Source organism: Rhinopithecus bieti, unplaced genomic scaffold, assembly GCF_001698545.2.
Source record: "Rhinopithecus bieti isolate Rb0 unplaced genomic scaffold, ASM169854v2 scaffold_2915, whole genome shotgun sequence".
NCBI lineage: Eukaryota > Metazoa > Chordata > Mammalia > Primates > Cercopithecidae > Rhinopithecus > Rhinopithecus bieti.
The window spans coordinates 882,631-899,488 of NW_016803881.1; the positions used below are offsets into that span (position 1 = coordinate 882,631).

The 16,858-nt window shown below is 41.2% G+C and overlaps 1 protein-coding gene across 1 annotated transcript in view; it reads right to left on the reverse strand.

Annotated features, from left to right (window-relative positions):
• The window catches only part of NIPAL4 (NIPA like domain containing 4), a 29,008-nt gene extending 24,537 nt beyond the window's left edge, over window positions 1-4,471 (reverse strand). The window contains 1 exon segment of the mRNA XM_017856625.1: window positions 4,285-4,471. Coding sequence (XP_017712114.1) covers window positions 4,285-4,471 — 187 coding nt within the window.
• Window positions 4,472-16,858: the final 12,387 nt, after the last annotated feature.

Consider the following 16,858-nt stretch of genomic DNA (forward strand, 5'->3'; position numbering starts at 1 on the left):
TTTTTTGGTGGTGGTGGTATGGGGGTAGACAGCAAGCCTCTTTTTCAAATAGAAAGTTACATGGAAGGACAACATACAAACTTCTTTCAAGAGCAACTGCTTTCATTGACTCTGGCCCAGAACCTAGAACCTTGCCCCCCCCGGGCTCCATGTTGTCTCCCTGCTGCCCCTTCCCTGTGACAGCCACGGAGGCATCCCCCACGTACGCTAGGACTTGGAAGATCCCAGGTTGACAGCCGGGGCCATGTGGCTTCCTCTACATACAACATGTGCACTGGCCATGGATGCTCCCTGTATAGAGGGGCTCATAGAGGGATGCTCATAGGCTCAGGACCTTCTCAGCTCTCCAGGCCTATTTGTCAGGGCCTTGGGTCATGGGCATGCTGTTACCAAGTGGGTCTGAACGCTTATGCATGAGTGGTAGGGTCTGCGTTCTAAGGGGAAATTCCCAGTCATTCCCGAGTGGCATGTGATGTGAGGTGTGGAGAGGAAGAGAGGTTTTATTTGCAAGTTCAAATACAATGGGCTTAGCCTCCTTTAGGGATCCTGGAGAGAAAGAGCAGGTTTGGGGTTCTGTATGGATCTCAGTTCAGCCACACACAATAGCTGTGTGGCGTTAGGCAAGTTACTTACCCTTTCTGGGTCTCTGCTGTATGATCTGTAAAACACGAATAATGATGAGGATAATGCTAATAATGAAGTGACTTCTTACTGTATACTTACTATGTGCAGATGCTAAGTAAGTGCCTCTCATGCATTATATCTGCAAAGCCTCATGATAACCAAATTAGGTAGACATTGTATTATCCACTTTGCCAAGGAGAAAACTGAAGCGTACAACAGTTAAGCGGCTTGCCCAGGTTCACACAGCTATAGCTATCAAGTAACATAGCTAAGATGCAAACTCATGTTTATCAGACTCCAAAGCCTACATTTTCAGCTGCAACATTATCCCACCTTCTTCAAATAAAGCCTGCTTCAAAGGGCTGTTTTGAGAATCATGAAAAACAATCTAAGCCATACTCACAGAGCTGGTATATAGTAGGTGCTCAGCAAATGAGTTCCCTTTCCTTATCTCCATGCTAACCAAAAGTCCCCTGCAGACTTGAAGGAGTGGATGACTGTTTATAAGTTCGTCTTTTCCTAGCAGGTGAAAATAGGCCAAAGAAAGAGAATTCTGTCTGATCTCAGGAAAAATGACTTTTTTCCTGCAAACAAGCTATTTTTATTTTAATATTTAGGCTGGGTCTTGCTATATTGCCCAGGCTGGAGTACAGTGGGGCAGTCATAGCTCACTACAGCCTCTAACTCCTGGGTTCAAGTGATCCTTCTGCCTCAGCCTCCCAAGTAGCTGGGACTATAGGCGAGTGCCCCTACACCTGGCTAATTTTTTTTTTAAATTAATTTTTTGAAGAGACAGGGTCTTGCTATGTTGCCCAGGCTAGTGTTGAACTCCCGGGCACAAGTGATCTTCCTGTCTCAGCCTCCCAAAGTGCTGAGATTACAGGCATTAACCACTGTGCCTAGCCCAAATAAGCTTTTAAAATGACTGTTTACCAATCTATGTTCCATGGAATACTATTCCACATTGTTCTGTGTTCAATAAAGTTTGAGAAAGGCTATGTCCTCAACCCTTCTCTTGAAGAGGCCCATTGTACATTAGCATATTAAAGGCACTGATAAATCCTGCTGCAAAGAGTTCCACCTAATTTAGCTTAACCCTGCCCCCTGCCATAATACATATTAGCATCTTTTTCTAAAGAACACACATGGAAGAGAAGCTAATTCTTGTCCATTTATGCACATAAGGCAATTAAGGGCCAGAAAGCTTTGGGTTTAGAGCTTAGGTCACATAGCCATCCAGTGGTAAATACTTTTGTAAATGAAGACTTATTCTCAAATCCATTGCCGAGATGCAGGGTAGAATGGCAAGTAAAAGAAGGAACCTCAAGTCAGATAACCTGAGTTCATATCTTGCCTCCACCATTCTTTAGCCTTGTGACCTTGAGCAGTTTGCTTAACCATCCTGGGCCTCAGTCTCCTCATCAGTTACATGAGGTAATATGATACATACCTCATGATGCTAATTTGGGGAACCAGTGAGTTAATACACGAAAAGTATTTAGAACAGCACCATGCATGAAGTTAGTTAGCAGTATGCCTGTTGGAGTTTTGCATAAAAGGAAGTCCACCTGAATATACATGGTACCGGAGGCCTGCTGTTTGAGAGCACCTGCTGCCTGCCGGGGCTCACAGGGCCTTGCTGGAGGGAGACCAGGCCTTGGCTTGCAGCTCTGGGGAGGCCTGTTTTCCAGTCAAAGCTCTCAGGAGGTGAGAGCTCCTATCCTCCCTCCCCCACCAGCTCCAGGGCCAGGCCTCTTGGTGCTACCAGATCAGACAGTATCCACATTTCTGTTTCTTCTCCCTGTCTCCTAAGCCCAGAGGAATCCTTGTTGGAATTGACAATTTGTGAGGCTAGATCGGTCTGGAAGAAAGAGCTGAAATAAGCAGTACAGCATCGTACAAGGAGTACCAGCTTTTGAGCCAGACAGTCCTGGCACCAAACCCAGGCTGTGACACTTCCCACTTGCATAATTTTGGCCAAGTCACTTAATTCCTTTGAGTCTCAGTTTCTTCATTTGTAACACATGCATAATAATGGTACCTACTTTCTAAGTGTCCTGTGAGGTATGAATAACAGCTAATGTTTAATACATGCTTACTACATGCCATGCGCTGTTCTAGCAGCCAGGTATAGCTAATGCCATAATAGACAAGATACCTGCTGTGGTGGAGCTCAGTTCTATTAATAGAAGCGGTAGATATGACACAAGTAAAGAAATAAAAAAACATATCAGAGTGTAATAATGTATATAGAGAAAATAAAATAGGGTAAGGGTCAGAGAATGAATAAAATGGTCTGGGAAGGACTCACTGAGGCCCCGATATTTAAACTGAGATCTGACTGATAAGGAGTGAACTGTATGCAGCAATCTGGGGGAATAGCCTTCCAGACAGAAGGGACAGCTAGGCCAAAGGCCCTGAGGTGGGAGTAAGCTTGGTTTGCTTGAGGGACAGAAAGAAGGTCCTTATGATGCAGAAGGGGAGAATAGTATAAGATAAAATTATCCAACCCGACTATACACTTAAACGAATGAAAACCTATGTCCACACAAAAACTTGTACCTGATTGTTGGTTCATAGCAGCATTATTCATAAGAGCCAAAAAATGGGAACATCCCAAAAATCTATTAACCGATGAAGGAATAAACAAAATGTGGCATATCCATACCATGGCAGCCACAGAAAGCAATGAAGTACCGAGACGCACATGGGAGATAACATGTATGAGCCTTGAAAGCACTATGCTAAGTGGAAGACACCAGACACAGAAGGTCACATATATGATTTCATTTCTATGAAATCTCCAGAAAAGGAAAATCAACAAAGGCAAAAAGTAAATGAATGACCCCAGGGCTGAGGGGAGTGGAGAATGGAGAGTGACTGCTAGGGGGCACCCTTGGTTTTGGAATGATAAAACTGTTCTGGGCTGGATGCGGTGGCTCAAGCCTGTAATCCCAGCACTTTGGGAGGCCGAGGCGGGTGGATCACGAGGTCAGAAGTTCAAGACCAGCCTGGCCAACATAGTGAAACCCCGTCTGTACTAAAAACACAAAAAATAAGCCAGGCATGGTGGCGGGTGCCTGTAATCCCAGCTACTTGGGAGGCTGAGGCAGGGGAATCGCTTGAACCTGGGAGGCAGAGGTGGTAGTGAGCTGAGATCACACCACTGCACTCCAGCCTGGGTGACAGTGGGATACTCTGTCTCAAAATAAAATGAAATAAAAAATGTTCTGGAATTAGTGGAAATTGTTGCACAACTTTGTGAAGATACCAAAAACCACTGAATTGTACACTTTAAAAGGATACATTTCATGGTAAGTGGATTATATTTCAATCTTTAAAAAGAATCAGAGGGCTAGGCAGGGGCCGGCTTAGAAGTTAAACTGAATATTGGGGGGTAGTACTACTGTTATGAATATTATGGAGGAGGATCCTAACACAGAGAGAAGATATGCAATTTGCCAGGGACCACACAGCTACAGATTGGCTGAGCCTGGCTTCAGAGCCCATTCTTTTATGTAAAACATTTATGTAGCACAGGAGCTGGTATCCGTCCATATAAACTCGATATATGGGGTTAGGGTGTCAGTTTCCGGATTCCCTTCCCTTGAGGCCTCCAATCTCATGTTGCCTCCACTTCCTGAGATGCGCCCTACCCACCTGCCTCGTTCCAAGCAGAGAGACTAAGGACCTGGCGTTCTTTTGTCCTGCCCTCTTGGGCAAGTCTACAGCAGCGACAGCCACATCCTCCTCGGTTGCTCATTAACTCTCTGCCAACACAGTCACACTGGAAATTCTGGTTTGCGGGCCGGGCCTGGATAAGGGACCCCAGAGGAATCCAGAGCATGGATTAAGCTTTCTTCAGGCTTGTCAGGTGAGGCAGAGGGTTAAGCTGCCCCTCTACTACCAAGGACCGCCGCCCAGCCAGTGCGAGGCCAGATGTCCTGATGCGCAAAGGCCTGCAGGGCTGGGAAGAGCTCCGCCCACAAGGGTGTGGACACAGCCGCCCACCTCGGGATTGGCAGCACACAAAGGCGCTGGGCCAATAAAAAGCCACGCCTTTTTAAATAGATGCACTAAAGCTTAAGTGTTGATAATTATCTGCATATTGCTCCCCAAAGAAAAATGTAGCTGTTTGTTCTGTAGCCAGCCCATTAAATACGTTGGTGCCTACCTATCTCAAGGCCTGCATTTCTGGCAATCCTGTTCTGACAGAGCAGTCTGACTTTCAGTCAAACCCCAACAGAACCAGGAGTAAGTGGTCTTTATTTTAGGGACGGCCTTCATTGGTAATTTTTAACTTTTTAGGAGCTCCAAATTCCTTTAAGAATCCGACAAAAGGGGTCAACACTTGCCCAGAAAGAGGCACACACCACTTTTGCACTGAATTTCAGAAGGATACAGGTCAATAACCCTTGACTTTTGGCCAAAGGGGGGAAAAATCCTGTATTTTTGAATGTACATTTTTTATTAAGGCAGAACTTCACGGAGAATAGTGCACAAATGTTAAGTGTGAAGATAGTGGGTTTTCATGTATGCATATACCCTTGTAACTACCATTCATATAAGATATGGAACATTTCCAGCTCTCAGAATGACCAAAAGAAATTCAGCAAGACTTATTTATTTATTTATTTATTTATTTATTTATTTATTGAGACACAGTTTCCCTCTGTGGCTCAGTGGCACAATCTTGGCTCACCGCAACCTCTGCCTCCCAGGTTCAAGTGATTCTTCTGCTTCAACCTCCCTACGAGCTGGGTTTATAGGCACGTGCCACCACGCCCGGATAATTTTTGCATTTTTCATAGAGACGTGTTTTGTCATGTTGGCCAGGCTGGTCTCAAACTCCTGGCCTCAAGTAATATGCCCACCTCAGCCTCCCAAAGTGCTGGGATTACAGGCATGAGCCACGGCTCCCAGCCAAATCATAAAATTTTAAAATTGTATGTTATAATTGGTTAAAAAAATACATAAAGTGCAGTTCAGAAGGGTGTAAAATGGAGGATAAAAGTACCCTGGCTATCCTACACACAAGAGGTAGTCACCACTATTAACAGATTCTGTGGTATTCATCCAGAAATTACATATACATACCACAACACAGAGTCACATTATACAGTTTTTATTTCAGGTTGCTTTTCTCCTAGCAACTGACTTAGAAACTTTTTCATATTATACATATGAATAAACTTATGTTTAGAATACTGCATCTTTTTGGAATACGCTAATGTATGAATATTCCTAGCTTATTTTGTTACGTTTCTACTGATTATCAGTAGAACAGCTTGTTTCCAGGTTTAAATATTATAAATTCTGTTGTGTGGACATTACTTCTTTATATAGGTTAGCCTGTAGGATAAACTCTGCAAGTGGAATTGCTGGGTTAAAGGATATGACTATTCAAAAGGCTTCTGGTAGGCTGAATATTCACATTCCCCACCCATGTCTTGATCCCTGAAACCTGTAAATTTGTTACCTTACATTATAAAAGAGATTTTTTAGATGTGATTAAGTTAAAAATCCCGAGACAGGGAGAGTACCCTGGGTTTTCCAGGTGGACCCAATGTAATCACAAGGGTCCTTATAAGTGGAAGGCAGGTGGGTCGGAGTTAGCAGGGAAGGTCATGTGAGGATGGAAGCGGGGGTGGAAGTGACGCGGTCAACAGCCAACAGCCTCTAGAAGCAAGAAACAGTGAGATGCGAATTGTTCCCTGGTGCTCCAGAAAGAATCAGCTTTGCCGACACATTGATTCTCATCAGGTGACTAAGAGACTTATGTCTTTTGGTGTCCATAATACGTTTGTGTTGCTGTTAAGTTGGTGGTAATTTGTTACATCGGCATTAGGAAACAGGGCTGCATCCTCTCTCATTTTCACCGAGACAGTAGGAGAGTACTGGGTTCCCCAAAGTTCCCAAATAGACTCTTTAAATGTTGCCAGTTTAGAACAGAAGTTTGAGAATCTGAGGCTGTCTACAACTCACTGTTTTCTGAAGAAGGCAAAACACATATATATGTGCCTGTAGTTTGCGAGTGCTCATGGATCCCCTAAGGTTAGAGCTTTCCTTTTAGGGTTTTGGGTTCCCCTTCCCTTGCCATCTCCCCCAAGGCAGCTGTGGTTCCCATCCATGGTTCCAGTGCAGAAGATCTCAAACTGCCAGGGCAGGAAGAGTCCTTAGAGATCATCTGGGGTACTATGCCCATTATAAAGATGGAGAAAAAGAAAAGCTGGAATGAGCTGTGAGTTTCGTGACTCCCAGTGCTGTGTGTGTGTGTATATATATTTGCCTATACATCCTCCTCTGCAAGGGAGGAGAAAGGACAGAGAAGCATCCAGGTCTGGGCTGAGGTTTGGGAGATTCCCTCATGTCACAGGTGAGTCCAGTTTTAGTAACCAGTCAACCCCAGGCAGTAAAGGCCTCCCACAGGCTCGTCTTCCCTCTTCTGGGGAGGGACATGCACACATAGAAGACCTGTCCAGAGACTCCTGGCCTCAGGCTTCAGGTCCTGAGAGTGAACTCTGGGTTCCTAAGAGCTAAAAGAGTTTGCCAAGGAGGGGGTGAGATGGGGAACTTGATCTTCTTCCCAGTCCACCTCTGGGCCTCCTGGGCTCTGCCATAGTCCCCTCCAGCTGGTTGTTTCTTCCTCATTTAGGCTTTTTGATTCCTGAATCTGTTGGAAATAGCTTTGGACTGAATGGGGATTAGGGGAGATCAAGATCTTCCAAGATATACTTCCACCTTCCCTGGGGAATCCTGAATGGAAACCCGAGTTGGAAAGGAGGAAACGTGGCAGTGACACCTGGCTGCAGAGGGTAAGAACAAGTGCCTTCAGCTGACCGAACCCTTTTCTGTCTATCAGCACCAGTTATTGATCACAGATGGTGTGCCGGGCACCGCGCCAAGGCAATTCGTACATACTATCATTCATTCCTTGTAACAGCCCAAGAAGTGGGTATTATCACTGTCACTATTATTTTGCAGATAAGGAAAAAAGATGCTCAAAGATTAAGAACTTGCTAGTTCCTGGCAGAGCTGGGTTTTCAACAACCCAGATCTTAACCAGTTACTCTCTTCTGCCTGCATTCTTGGTTGAGAAGGGTTCCAAAACAGAAAATTAACACCATGAAACCTCGTGCTCAGCCCCGACTCTGTCCCTTTCTGTGTTTGTCCATGTCCCTCCTGCCTCAACCCTACCTTCGTAGTCCTGTGTTCTGCAGCCCAATATAGTGTACTCATAATACTTACAGTCAGTGCCAATTAGCCCTTTCCTCTCTTATGCCAGTTGCTGTTTTAAGGAAGGTTCTTTTTTGTTTTTTAGGGGAAGGAGATAGGGATCTATGGATTCATTTAGATGACATAAATGGAGCATTTATATGTCACCCGCTGTGAACGGCACGGGCACTATGATGGTGAGCAAGACAAGCAGTCCCTATACTCCTAGACTGTGTTCATTACATGATCACACAATTAACATTGAATTATAATTTTGATAAGAGGTAAGAAGGTCAAAGACAGGTGCTTAGAGAATATTTCACAGATCAACTGGAACCCAGGCTTCCAGGAGGAAAAGGCATTATAAGGATAATAGAAGGCCTTGGTCTGTGAAGAGGGGGAGGTGGGGAGGGGGAAGGGGAGAGATGGTGGGGGGAGGGGAGCGGGCAGTGTGGTTGCTTGACCTCTATTGTGTTCTAAGTCTGAGTCCTTGTGCATGAAATGGGGATGATATTTGCTCCTCAGGGATGGGCGGAGTGATATGATATGAGAATATGTGGTAGCTAATAGACAGGCTGCACCCAGGCTGCCCTGCCTATGGTNGGGGGGAGGGGAGCGGGCAGTGTGGTTGCTTGACCTCTATTGTGTTCTAAGTCTGAGTCCTTGTGCATGAAATGGGGATGATATTTGCTCCTCAGGGATGGGCGGAGTGATATGATATGAGAATATGTGGTAGCTAATAGACAGGCTGCACCCAGGCTGCCCTGCCTATGGTCAGCTCCATCCCCATTACAGTTCAACCCAGTTTACTTTCTCCAGCTCATTCCTGGGTTTGGCTTCTTGCCAGAAAGCCTATTAGAAAAGTTCCAACCAGGGACTCTTTGATTTCCTCTTTTCCTGTCAGTCTGAAACTCCAGAAGGCAGAAATCCCTGGGTTTTATTCTGGCTAATGAAGGTGGAGTTTGGGGGCTGCATATTTTTCACTTGGATAGCATCTCACAGCGTATTTTCCCAGGGAAGCCCTCCCCTATCCCTGTTCTGCTGGAAGCTGTGGGCTAGCCAGACAGTGATGTATCTGTCATCCCGCCGGACTCAGCCCAGAAAGGAGCCCAGGTGGAGTAAATTAGAGTAAATCAAACCATATGGGAAGTGAACTGGCTTTGGGGGCTGCTTACTCTTCTCCTTGCATAGAGGGGAAACAGATATGTCTTTATCACTTTCCCACTGTGGGCTTTATTCTTTTGAGGAGTGCTGAATGCAGGTTGAGAGCCAGCCCCCTCCCAAAGTTTCTAGGGTCTGGGGCAGAAGTACCTCATACCATATGTCTCCAAATAAAAGTTCCATATCGCACCAATAAAGTGTTTAAAAGATGCTCTATCTTCCTAACTTGACAAAATAGACCATTATAACACAAAATAAGGTATATTTAAAGTCATGGTTTTATGACTAGAAGCTGGCAAAATATCGAAGATCACTGAATTTAATTATTGCATATTTCTGCGTGTTCTATTTGTGTCAGTGACGTTTGAATAAAGACACTTGTAATTTACATGATTCTATGCATTTATTTTCCAAATCAACTTTGATTTGGAGAAACTGCTCTGATAAGGAGTTGCATCTGGAATTGTCAAGCAACATTTAGGTTCATTTCTGAATCTAAAAGGCTTGTGGTAGGCTAAATAGTCACATTTAAGTATTCATTTTACCTACTACATTCACCTGTAATAAGGCCACATGTACAGAAAGCCCTCAATTAACGTTGTGGAGAAGTTCTTGGAAACTGCAGCTTTAGGTAAAATGTACAGGTCCTCGAATGTCGTCATTGGTTCTACAGCATTTTGTTATAATGTTGATGAGGACAAAAAAACGGCGTTTGTTTAGTTTCACTTAAACTTGTAGTTTCCAAGAACCTATTGATAATTACTGAGACTTACTGAAAACATTATCACAGAAAATTACAAATTATCTTCACCTTATTGTATAAATATTCCTTATATTACAATTTTCCCTGTCTCTTAAAGCAATATCTAGATCATACAGTATTTCTTGAACTGTTATTTCAAATTTTTCAATTCTCAGATATTATAAGGAAACCTCCTTAAAAGCAGTATTTTCCTCAATTTGTTCTGACCTCCTTCAATCAAGATTATACCCTGACCTGTAATGGTCAAAAAATGGTTTATAAACAAGTTAGTTTGGGAGTACTTGCATGTGAATCTTCTCTTTCATAGTCATGTAAAACATTTTTGTTTTATTGTTTCGGTTTCTTTATATTTCTTTGGAATGCCATTTTTGTTGTATATTTCACATGCATTTTTATTTGGGAAAAGCAGTTTCTAAAACCTGTAATACTTCAGTTGTTAAAGTAAATTAGACAAGCGTAGATTCCTTTTTTTGTGGTAATAGTAAAAAATAGTTCATACTAAATAACTATAGATGGTGCTTATTCAAAATTATTTTTATTTTCTCCCAAGATGACAGTTTCATTCCTTTTATTTCTTTTTTAAAATTTTTTTCCCACAATTTTACTCTTTGAGGATCCTGTTTTATTATTTAATGCATCTTTTACTTTTTCCAAACTAAATCTACTTTAATGGCATTTTGTCAACAGTCCTTTGAGTATGTGAAAGTGGTTTCAGTGTGAAATCTGATGTTTCATCAAATATTCTCTTTTAGCAGATCCATAAAATATTTTAATCTTTTTCTAAAACTGGACAAAATTCTAGGCATAGTTATAACTATGTCTCCTAGTAACAAATTTAAACTACATGCTGTATGTGGTAGAAAAAACACCCCCGGATTTTCAGCTAAAAGTTAATGCCATTTCCATGGGCTTGCCCTAACAGTCTTTTAAATAAATTCCTCAAGTTGAAAGTTGATTTTTTTTTTTTTTTCAGTTCTCCTTTATATGATTGTCTTTGTCTTTTCTCTTACCCCAGTGCCTCCACAGCTCATACTTCTCCACAGTTCCAGGGAGTGCTCATCCTTGATATTGGTGGTGGCACAATCCACAAACGTTTGCTGTGCTTGGATGCAGTAGCATTTTGTCTCAGGGATGTACACGAGATACTAAAAAGATTTCATGGGGGCCTGAATGGTGTGTCACAGAGTAGATGTTTAGGATTACAGATTGCACTAAGCCAGCACTGAGCATTAGATGCTGAGTGACAGTGATGCTCACTGTTCTTTGATAAACTTATTGTGACCTTTAGGGCCTAGTGAAGTGTGGGGCTTGGGGCAGAAATGTGTTTAACCTAATCTAGACTGCGTGTTGATCAGGACCACCATGTGTTGTTGGTAGATTACTTCTCTTGGTGCTCTCATGCTTCTCCTTCCATGTCCATGAGTTCAAATTCTCATTTTTTAAAGTTTATTTTCAAATGAAACCTCTTCCATCAAGACCACCCTGAGACAGGCCTCACCCTGTCAATCTTATCCCGCTGGAATATCTTTCTCTTTCCTTTGGTCTTCCAAAATATTTGATGTGGCCCTGTTAGGATCCCATACAATAGAGTTACTGTACATGTTGTTACATACTTTAGTGGTGAAGAGCTTGGACCTGGATCCAAACTCACTAGACTTTGGGTCCTAGCTTCATTTTTTATCATTTGTGAGACTTGTGCCTCAGTATCTTCATCTGTAAAATGGGAGTAAATAATAGTACTTATATTCTACAAGTTTTTGTGAGGTTTAAAGTGTTTAAAGCTCGTTTTCTGATGGGTGGCATGGAGAAAGCACAATAAATGCTAGTGATTATTAGATTCACCATATTCTCCTTCACATTCTAATACAATGTGTGCATATTTTATCCCTCCTATGACTCCCTAAGTTCCCTGAGGTCTGTGGTCATGATGGATTTTTTCCATTGTTCTGATTGTGGTAAAATATGCATAAAATCTACCATCTCAAATTTTTAACTGTAAGGTTCAGTGATACTAAATTCATGTTATTATGCAGCCCTCATCGACATCCATCTCCAGAACTCTTCATCTTGTAAAACTGAAACTCTACTGATTAAATAACTTACTCCCCTCTCCCTAGCCCCTGGCAACCACCATTCTTTGCCTCTGTGAAATTGACTACTCTAGGTATCTCGTACAAGTGGAATCATAGTACTTGTCCTTTTCTGACTCACTTATTAGACTTAATGTCCTCAAGGTTTATCCATGTTGTAGCGTATGTCAAAATTTCCTTCCTTTTTGCAGCTCAGTAATATTCGATTGTATATATGAATATACCACATTTTGTTATCGTTCATCCATCAGTGAACTCTTGGGTTGCTTCCACCTTTTGGCCATTATATATAATGCTGCCGTGAGTGTGGTATACAAATATCTGTCCGAATCCCTGCTTTCAGTCCTTCTGTGTGTGTACCCAGAAGTGGAATTGCTGGATCATATGATAAATCTGCTAAGTTTTCTGAGGAACTGCCATGCTGTTTTCCATAGCAGTGGTACTATTTTGTATTGCACCAATGGTGCACAAGGGTTACAATTCTCCACATCTTCACCAACATTCATTTTCTCTTTTTTTGGTAACAGTCATCCTAGTGGATGTGAGATGATATCTTACTGTGGTTTTAATTCGCAGTTCCCTATTATTAGTTGAACTTGTCTTTATGTGCTTATTGGTCATTTGTATATTTTCTTTAGGGAAATATCTATTTAAGATCTTTGTCCATTTTTGAACTGGATTGTTGAGTTTCAGTGGTTCTCTGTGTATTCTGGATATCACTCCCTTGTTAGACATATAATTTGCAAATATTTTCTCTCATTCCATAGGTTGACTTTTCACTCTCTTAATAGTGTCCTTTGAGGCACAGAAAGCTACTTTTTGTGAAGTCCAACTGGTCTTTTTTGTTGTTGTTGCCTGTGTCTTTGGTGCCACATCCAAAAAATCATTGCCAAATCTAATCTCATGAAACTTTTCCCAGTTTTTTTTCTAAGAATTTTATTATTTTAGTTCTTATATTTAAGTCTTCAATCAATTTTGTGTTAATGTTAATATATGGTATTAGATAAGGGTCCAACTGAATTCTTTGCACGTGGATATCCAATTTCTGAGCACCATTTGTTGAAAAGACAGTCATTTCCCTATTGAATGGTCTTGGCACCCTTGTTGAAAATCATTTGACTGTAAGTGCAAAGATATTTTTCTAGGGTCTGTATTCTATTCCACTGGTCTATATGTCTGTCTTTATGCCAGAACCACACTGTTTTTAATACTGTAGCTTTATAAAAGTTTTAATATCAGGAAGTGAGTCTCCCAATTTTGTTCTTTTTCAAGATTGTTTTGGTCATTGAGAGTCCCTTGAAATTCCACACGAATATTAGAATAGATTTTCTATTTTCAAAACATCACTGGTATTTTACAGAGATTGCATTGAATCTGTAGATGACTTGGGTAGTATAGATATCTTAATATCAAGTCTTCCAATTCATTAACAGGGTTTATTAATCTCTTTTCATGCTGCTTATAAAGACATATCAAAGACGGGAATTTACAAAAGGAAGAGGTTTAATTAGACTTACAGTTCTACATGGCTGGAGAGGCCTCACAATCATGGCGGAAGGCAAGGAGGAGCAAGTTACATCTTATGTGGATCGCAGCAGGCAAAGAGGGAGCTTGTGAGAGAAACATTATTTTAAAACCATCAAATCTCGTGAGACCCGTTCACTATCGCAGGAACAGCATGGGAAAGACCTGCCCCCATGATTCATTCATCTCCCACCGGGTCCCTCCTACAACACATGGGAATTATGGGAGCTACAAGATGAGATTTGGGTGGCGACACAGAGCCAAACCATATCACATGGTATGCCTTTCCATTTATTTGTGTGCTGTTTAATTTCTTTTAGCAGTGTTTTGTAGTTTTCATTGTGCTTGTCTTTTACCTCCTTTGTTAATTCTTGAGTATTTTATTATTTTTGATGCTACCAGAAATGGAGTTTTCTTAACTACCTCTTTAGATTAGATTGTTCCTCATTAGTGTGCAGGGATGCCACTTCTTGTGTGTGTTGACTTTGTATTCTGCTAATTTGAATTTGTTCTAACATTTTTTGTGTTAAATATTTAAGGATTTCTACATAGAAGACTGTATCATCTGTGAACAGAGATCATTTTTCTTCCTTCCCAATTTGGATGCCTTTAATTCTTTTTTTTCCTAATTGCTCTGTCTAGCATTTCTAGTATTATGTTGAATAGAAGTGAAAGCAAGCATCCTTGCCTTGTTCCTCATTCTAAACAAAAGCTTTTGATCTTTTTCATCACTAAGTATTATGTTTACTGTAGAGTTTTCATATATGGCATTTATTATTTTGAGATGAGATACTTTCTATTTCTAGTCCGTTTTTACCATGAAAGGGTGTTGAATTTTGTAAGATACTTTTTCTCCACCAATAGAGATGACCATTTGTTTTCTCTCCCCTTCATTCTGTTAATGCAGTATATCACATTGATTTTTCTTTTTGTATGTTGAATCATCGCTGAATTTCAGGAATAAGTTCCACTTGGTCATTGATATGGTTTGAATTTGTGTTCCCACTCAAATCTCATGTTGAATTGTAATCCCCAATGTTGGAGAAGGGGCCTGGTGGGAGATGATTGGATCACGGGGGTGGACTTCCCCCTTTCTGTTCTCATGATAGTGAGTTCTCATGAGATCTGGTTGTTTAAAAGTGTGTGGCAGGCGCGGTGACTCATGCCTGTAGTCTCAGCACTTGGGGAGACCAAAGCAGGCAGATCATGAGGTCAAGAGAACGAGATCATCCCGGCCAACATGGTGAAACCCCGTCTCTACTAAAAATACAAAAATTAGCTGGGCGTGGTGGCATATGCCTGTAGTTCCAGCAACTTGGGAGGCTGAGGCAGGAGAATCACTTGAACCTGGAAAGTGGAGGCTGCAAAGAGCTGAGATTGTGCCACTGCACTCCAGTTTGGTGACAGAGTGACCCTTTTCTAAAAAAAAAAAAAAAAAGAAGTGTATAGCACTTCCCCCTCCTCTCTCTCTCTTCCTCCCACTCTGGCCATGTAAAATGAGCCTCCTTTCTCCTCTTCTTCCATCATGACTAAGTTTCCTGAGGCCTCGCTAGCCATGCTTCCTGTGCAGCCTGTGGAATCAGGAGCTGATTAAACCTCTTTTCCTCGTAAATTACCCAGTCTCAGGTAGACATATAATTTGCAAATATTTTCTCTCATTCCATAGGTTGACTTTTCACTCTCTTAATAGTGTCCTTTGAGGCACAGAAACCTACTTCTTGTGAAATCCAACTGGTCTTTTTTGTTGTTGTTGCCCGTGCCTTTGGTGCCACATCCAAAAAATCATTGCCAAATCTAATCTCATGAAACTTTTCCCGGTTTTTATAGCAATGTGAGAATGGATTAATACAGACATGGCACATACTCATTTAAAAATGCTTCTTAATTCTGTCTGCTAATAGTATTTTGTTGAATTTTTGCATCAAAGTTATTGAGGGAAATTGGTCTGCATGTTTCTTGTGTCTTTCTCTGGCTTTGGCATTGTGAAGCAGATTCACTGCACTAGTTACCAGCTTGTCTGAGTCTGATGAGGCAGAACACACACATATAACAAATTACATCAAGTGGGCTTGTTACTTACAGAAAAGCAGCAAGGGACAACAAAAGCCTCACATTCATTATGATCTGGTCTTCCAAAGTTCAGAAAAGCTGCTCAGGGTGCATGGAGTCTCATCTGTGTGTGCTCCTTTTGCACTGCCACTGAGGCAACCTGGAATGTACCCCACCCTGGGTTTGATTTCCTTGGGGTGACATGACATACTGGGGTGACATGACATGCTGAGTGAAAGTGTTGAAGGACATCTTGTCTCTAGAGGTGGGGACTGGATCAGGACCTGAGCTTTTCTGACTGGTTCCTCCCTGTCTCAGAATATTACACTCCCAGCACATTCTATAGTTATTATTGAACTACAAGTAAGAAAGAAGGGAGAAATGTGTCAGTCCAAGGCCACCCAGAGAACTGTCCTGCTGGTATCAGGCCAATACTGGCTTCACAGAATGAGTTAGGAAATGTTCCCTTCTCTTCAAATGTCTGATAAAAGTTTGAGAATAATTGGTGTTAATTATTCTTTAAATGTTTGGAATTTACCTGTGAAACCATCAGGTCCAGAGCTTTTCTTTACTGGGAGGTTTTCAATTGGTGGTTTAATCTCTTTACAAGTCATAAGGTCTATTCAGATTTTTTGTGTGTGTGTGTGATTCAGTCTTGATAAGTTTTATGTTTCTAGAGAATTTGAATTTTCCAATTTCCCTTCTGTTTTTGAGCTCTAACTTCACCCTGTTGTGATTGGAGAAGATTATTTGTATGATACTTTTAAAAATCAGTTGAGACTTTGTGGCCTAAGCTATAGTCTATCCAGGAGAATGTTCCATGTGTACTTGAGAAAAACATATATTCTCTTGTTGGTAGAGCGTCCTATATGTCTATTAGGTCTAGTTGATTTATTGTGTTGTTCAAGTCCTCTATTTCCTTATGTCTGGTCGTTCTGTCCGTTATTGAGAGTGAGATATTGAAGTCTCTATCATTGTAGAAATATCTATTTCTCTGTACAGTTCAGCCACCTTTTGCTTCCTATGTTTTGATTAGCTGTTATTAGGTATGTAAATGTTTATTATGTTATGTTTTACTGTATTGAATCTCTTATTAATATATAATACCTTTGTCTCTTATGATTCTTTTAATTTAAAGTCTATTTTGTCTGATATTACCATCCCTGTTCTTCTTGGTTGCTATGTGCATGAAATATCTTTTCACTTTCAACCTATTTATGTCTTTGGATTCTAAAGTGAGTCTCTTATAGACAGCATATGGTTAGATCATTTAAAAAAATCTATTCTGCCAAACTGTCTTTTGAGTGAAATACGTTACCCACTTAAATTTAAAGTAATTACTGATAAGGAGGGACTTCGGTCATTTTTTATTTTTTTATATGCCTTATAACTTCTTTTGTCTTTTTTCTGCATTGTCTCTTATATTTAACTT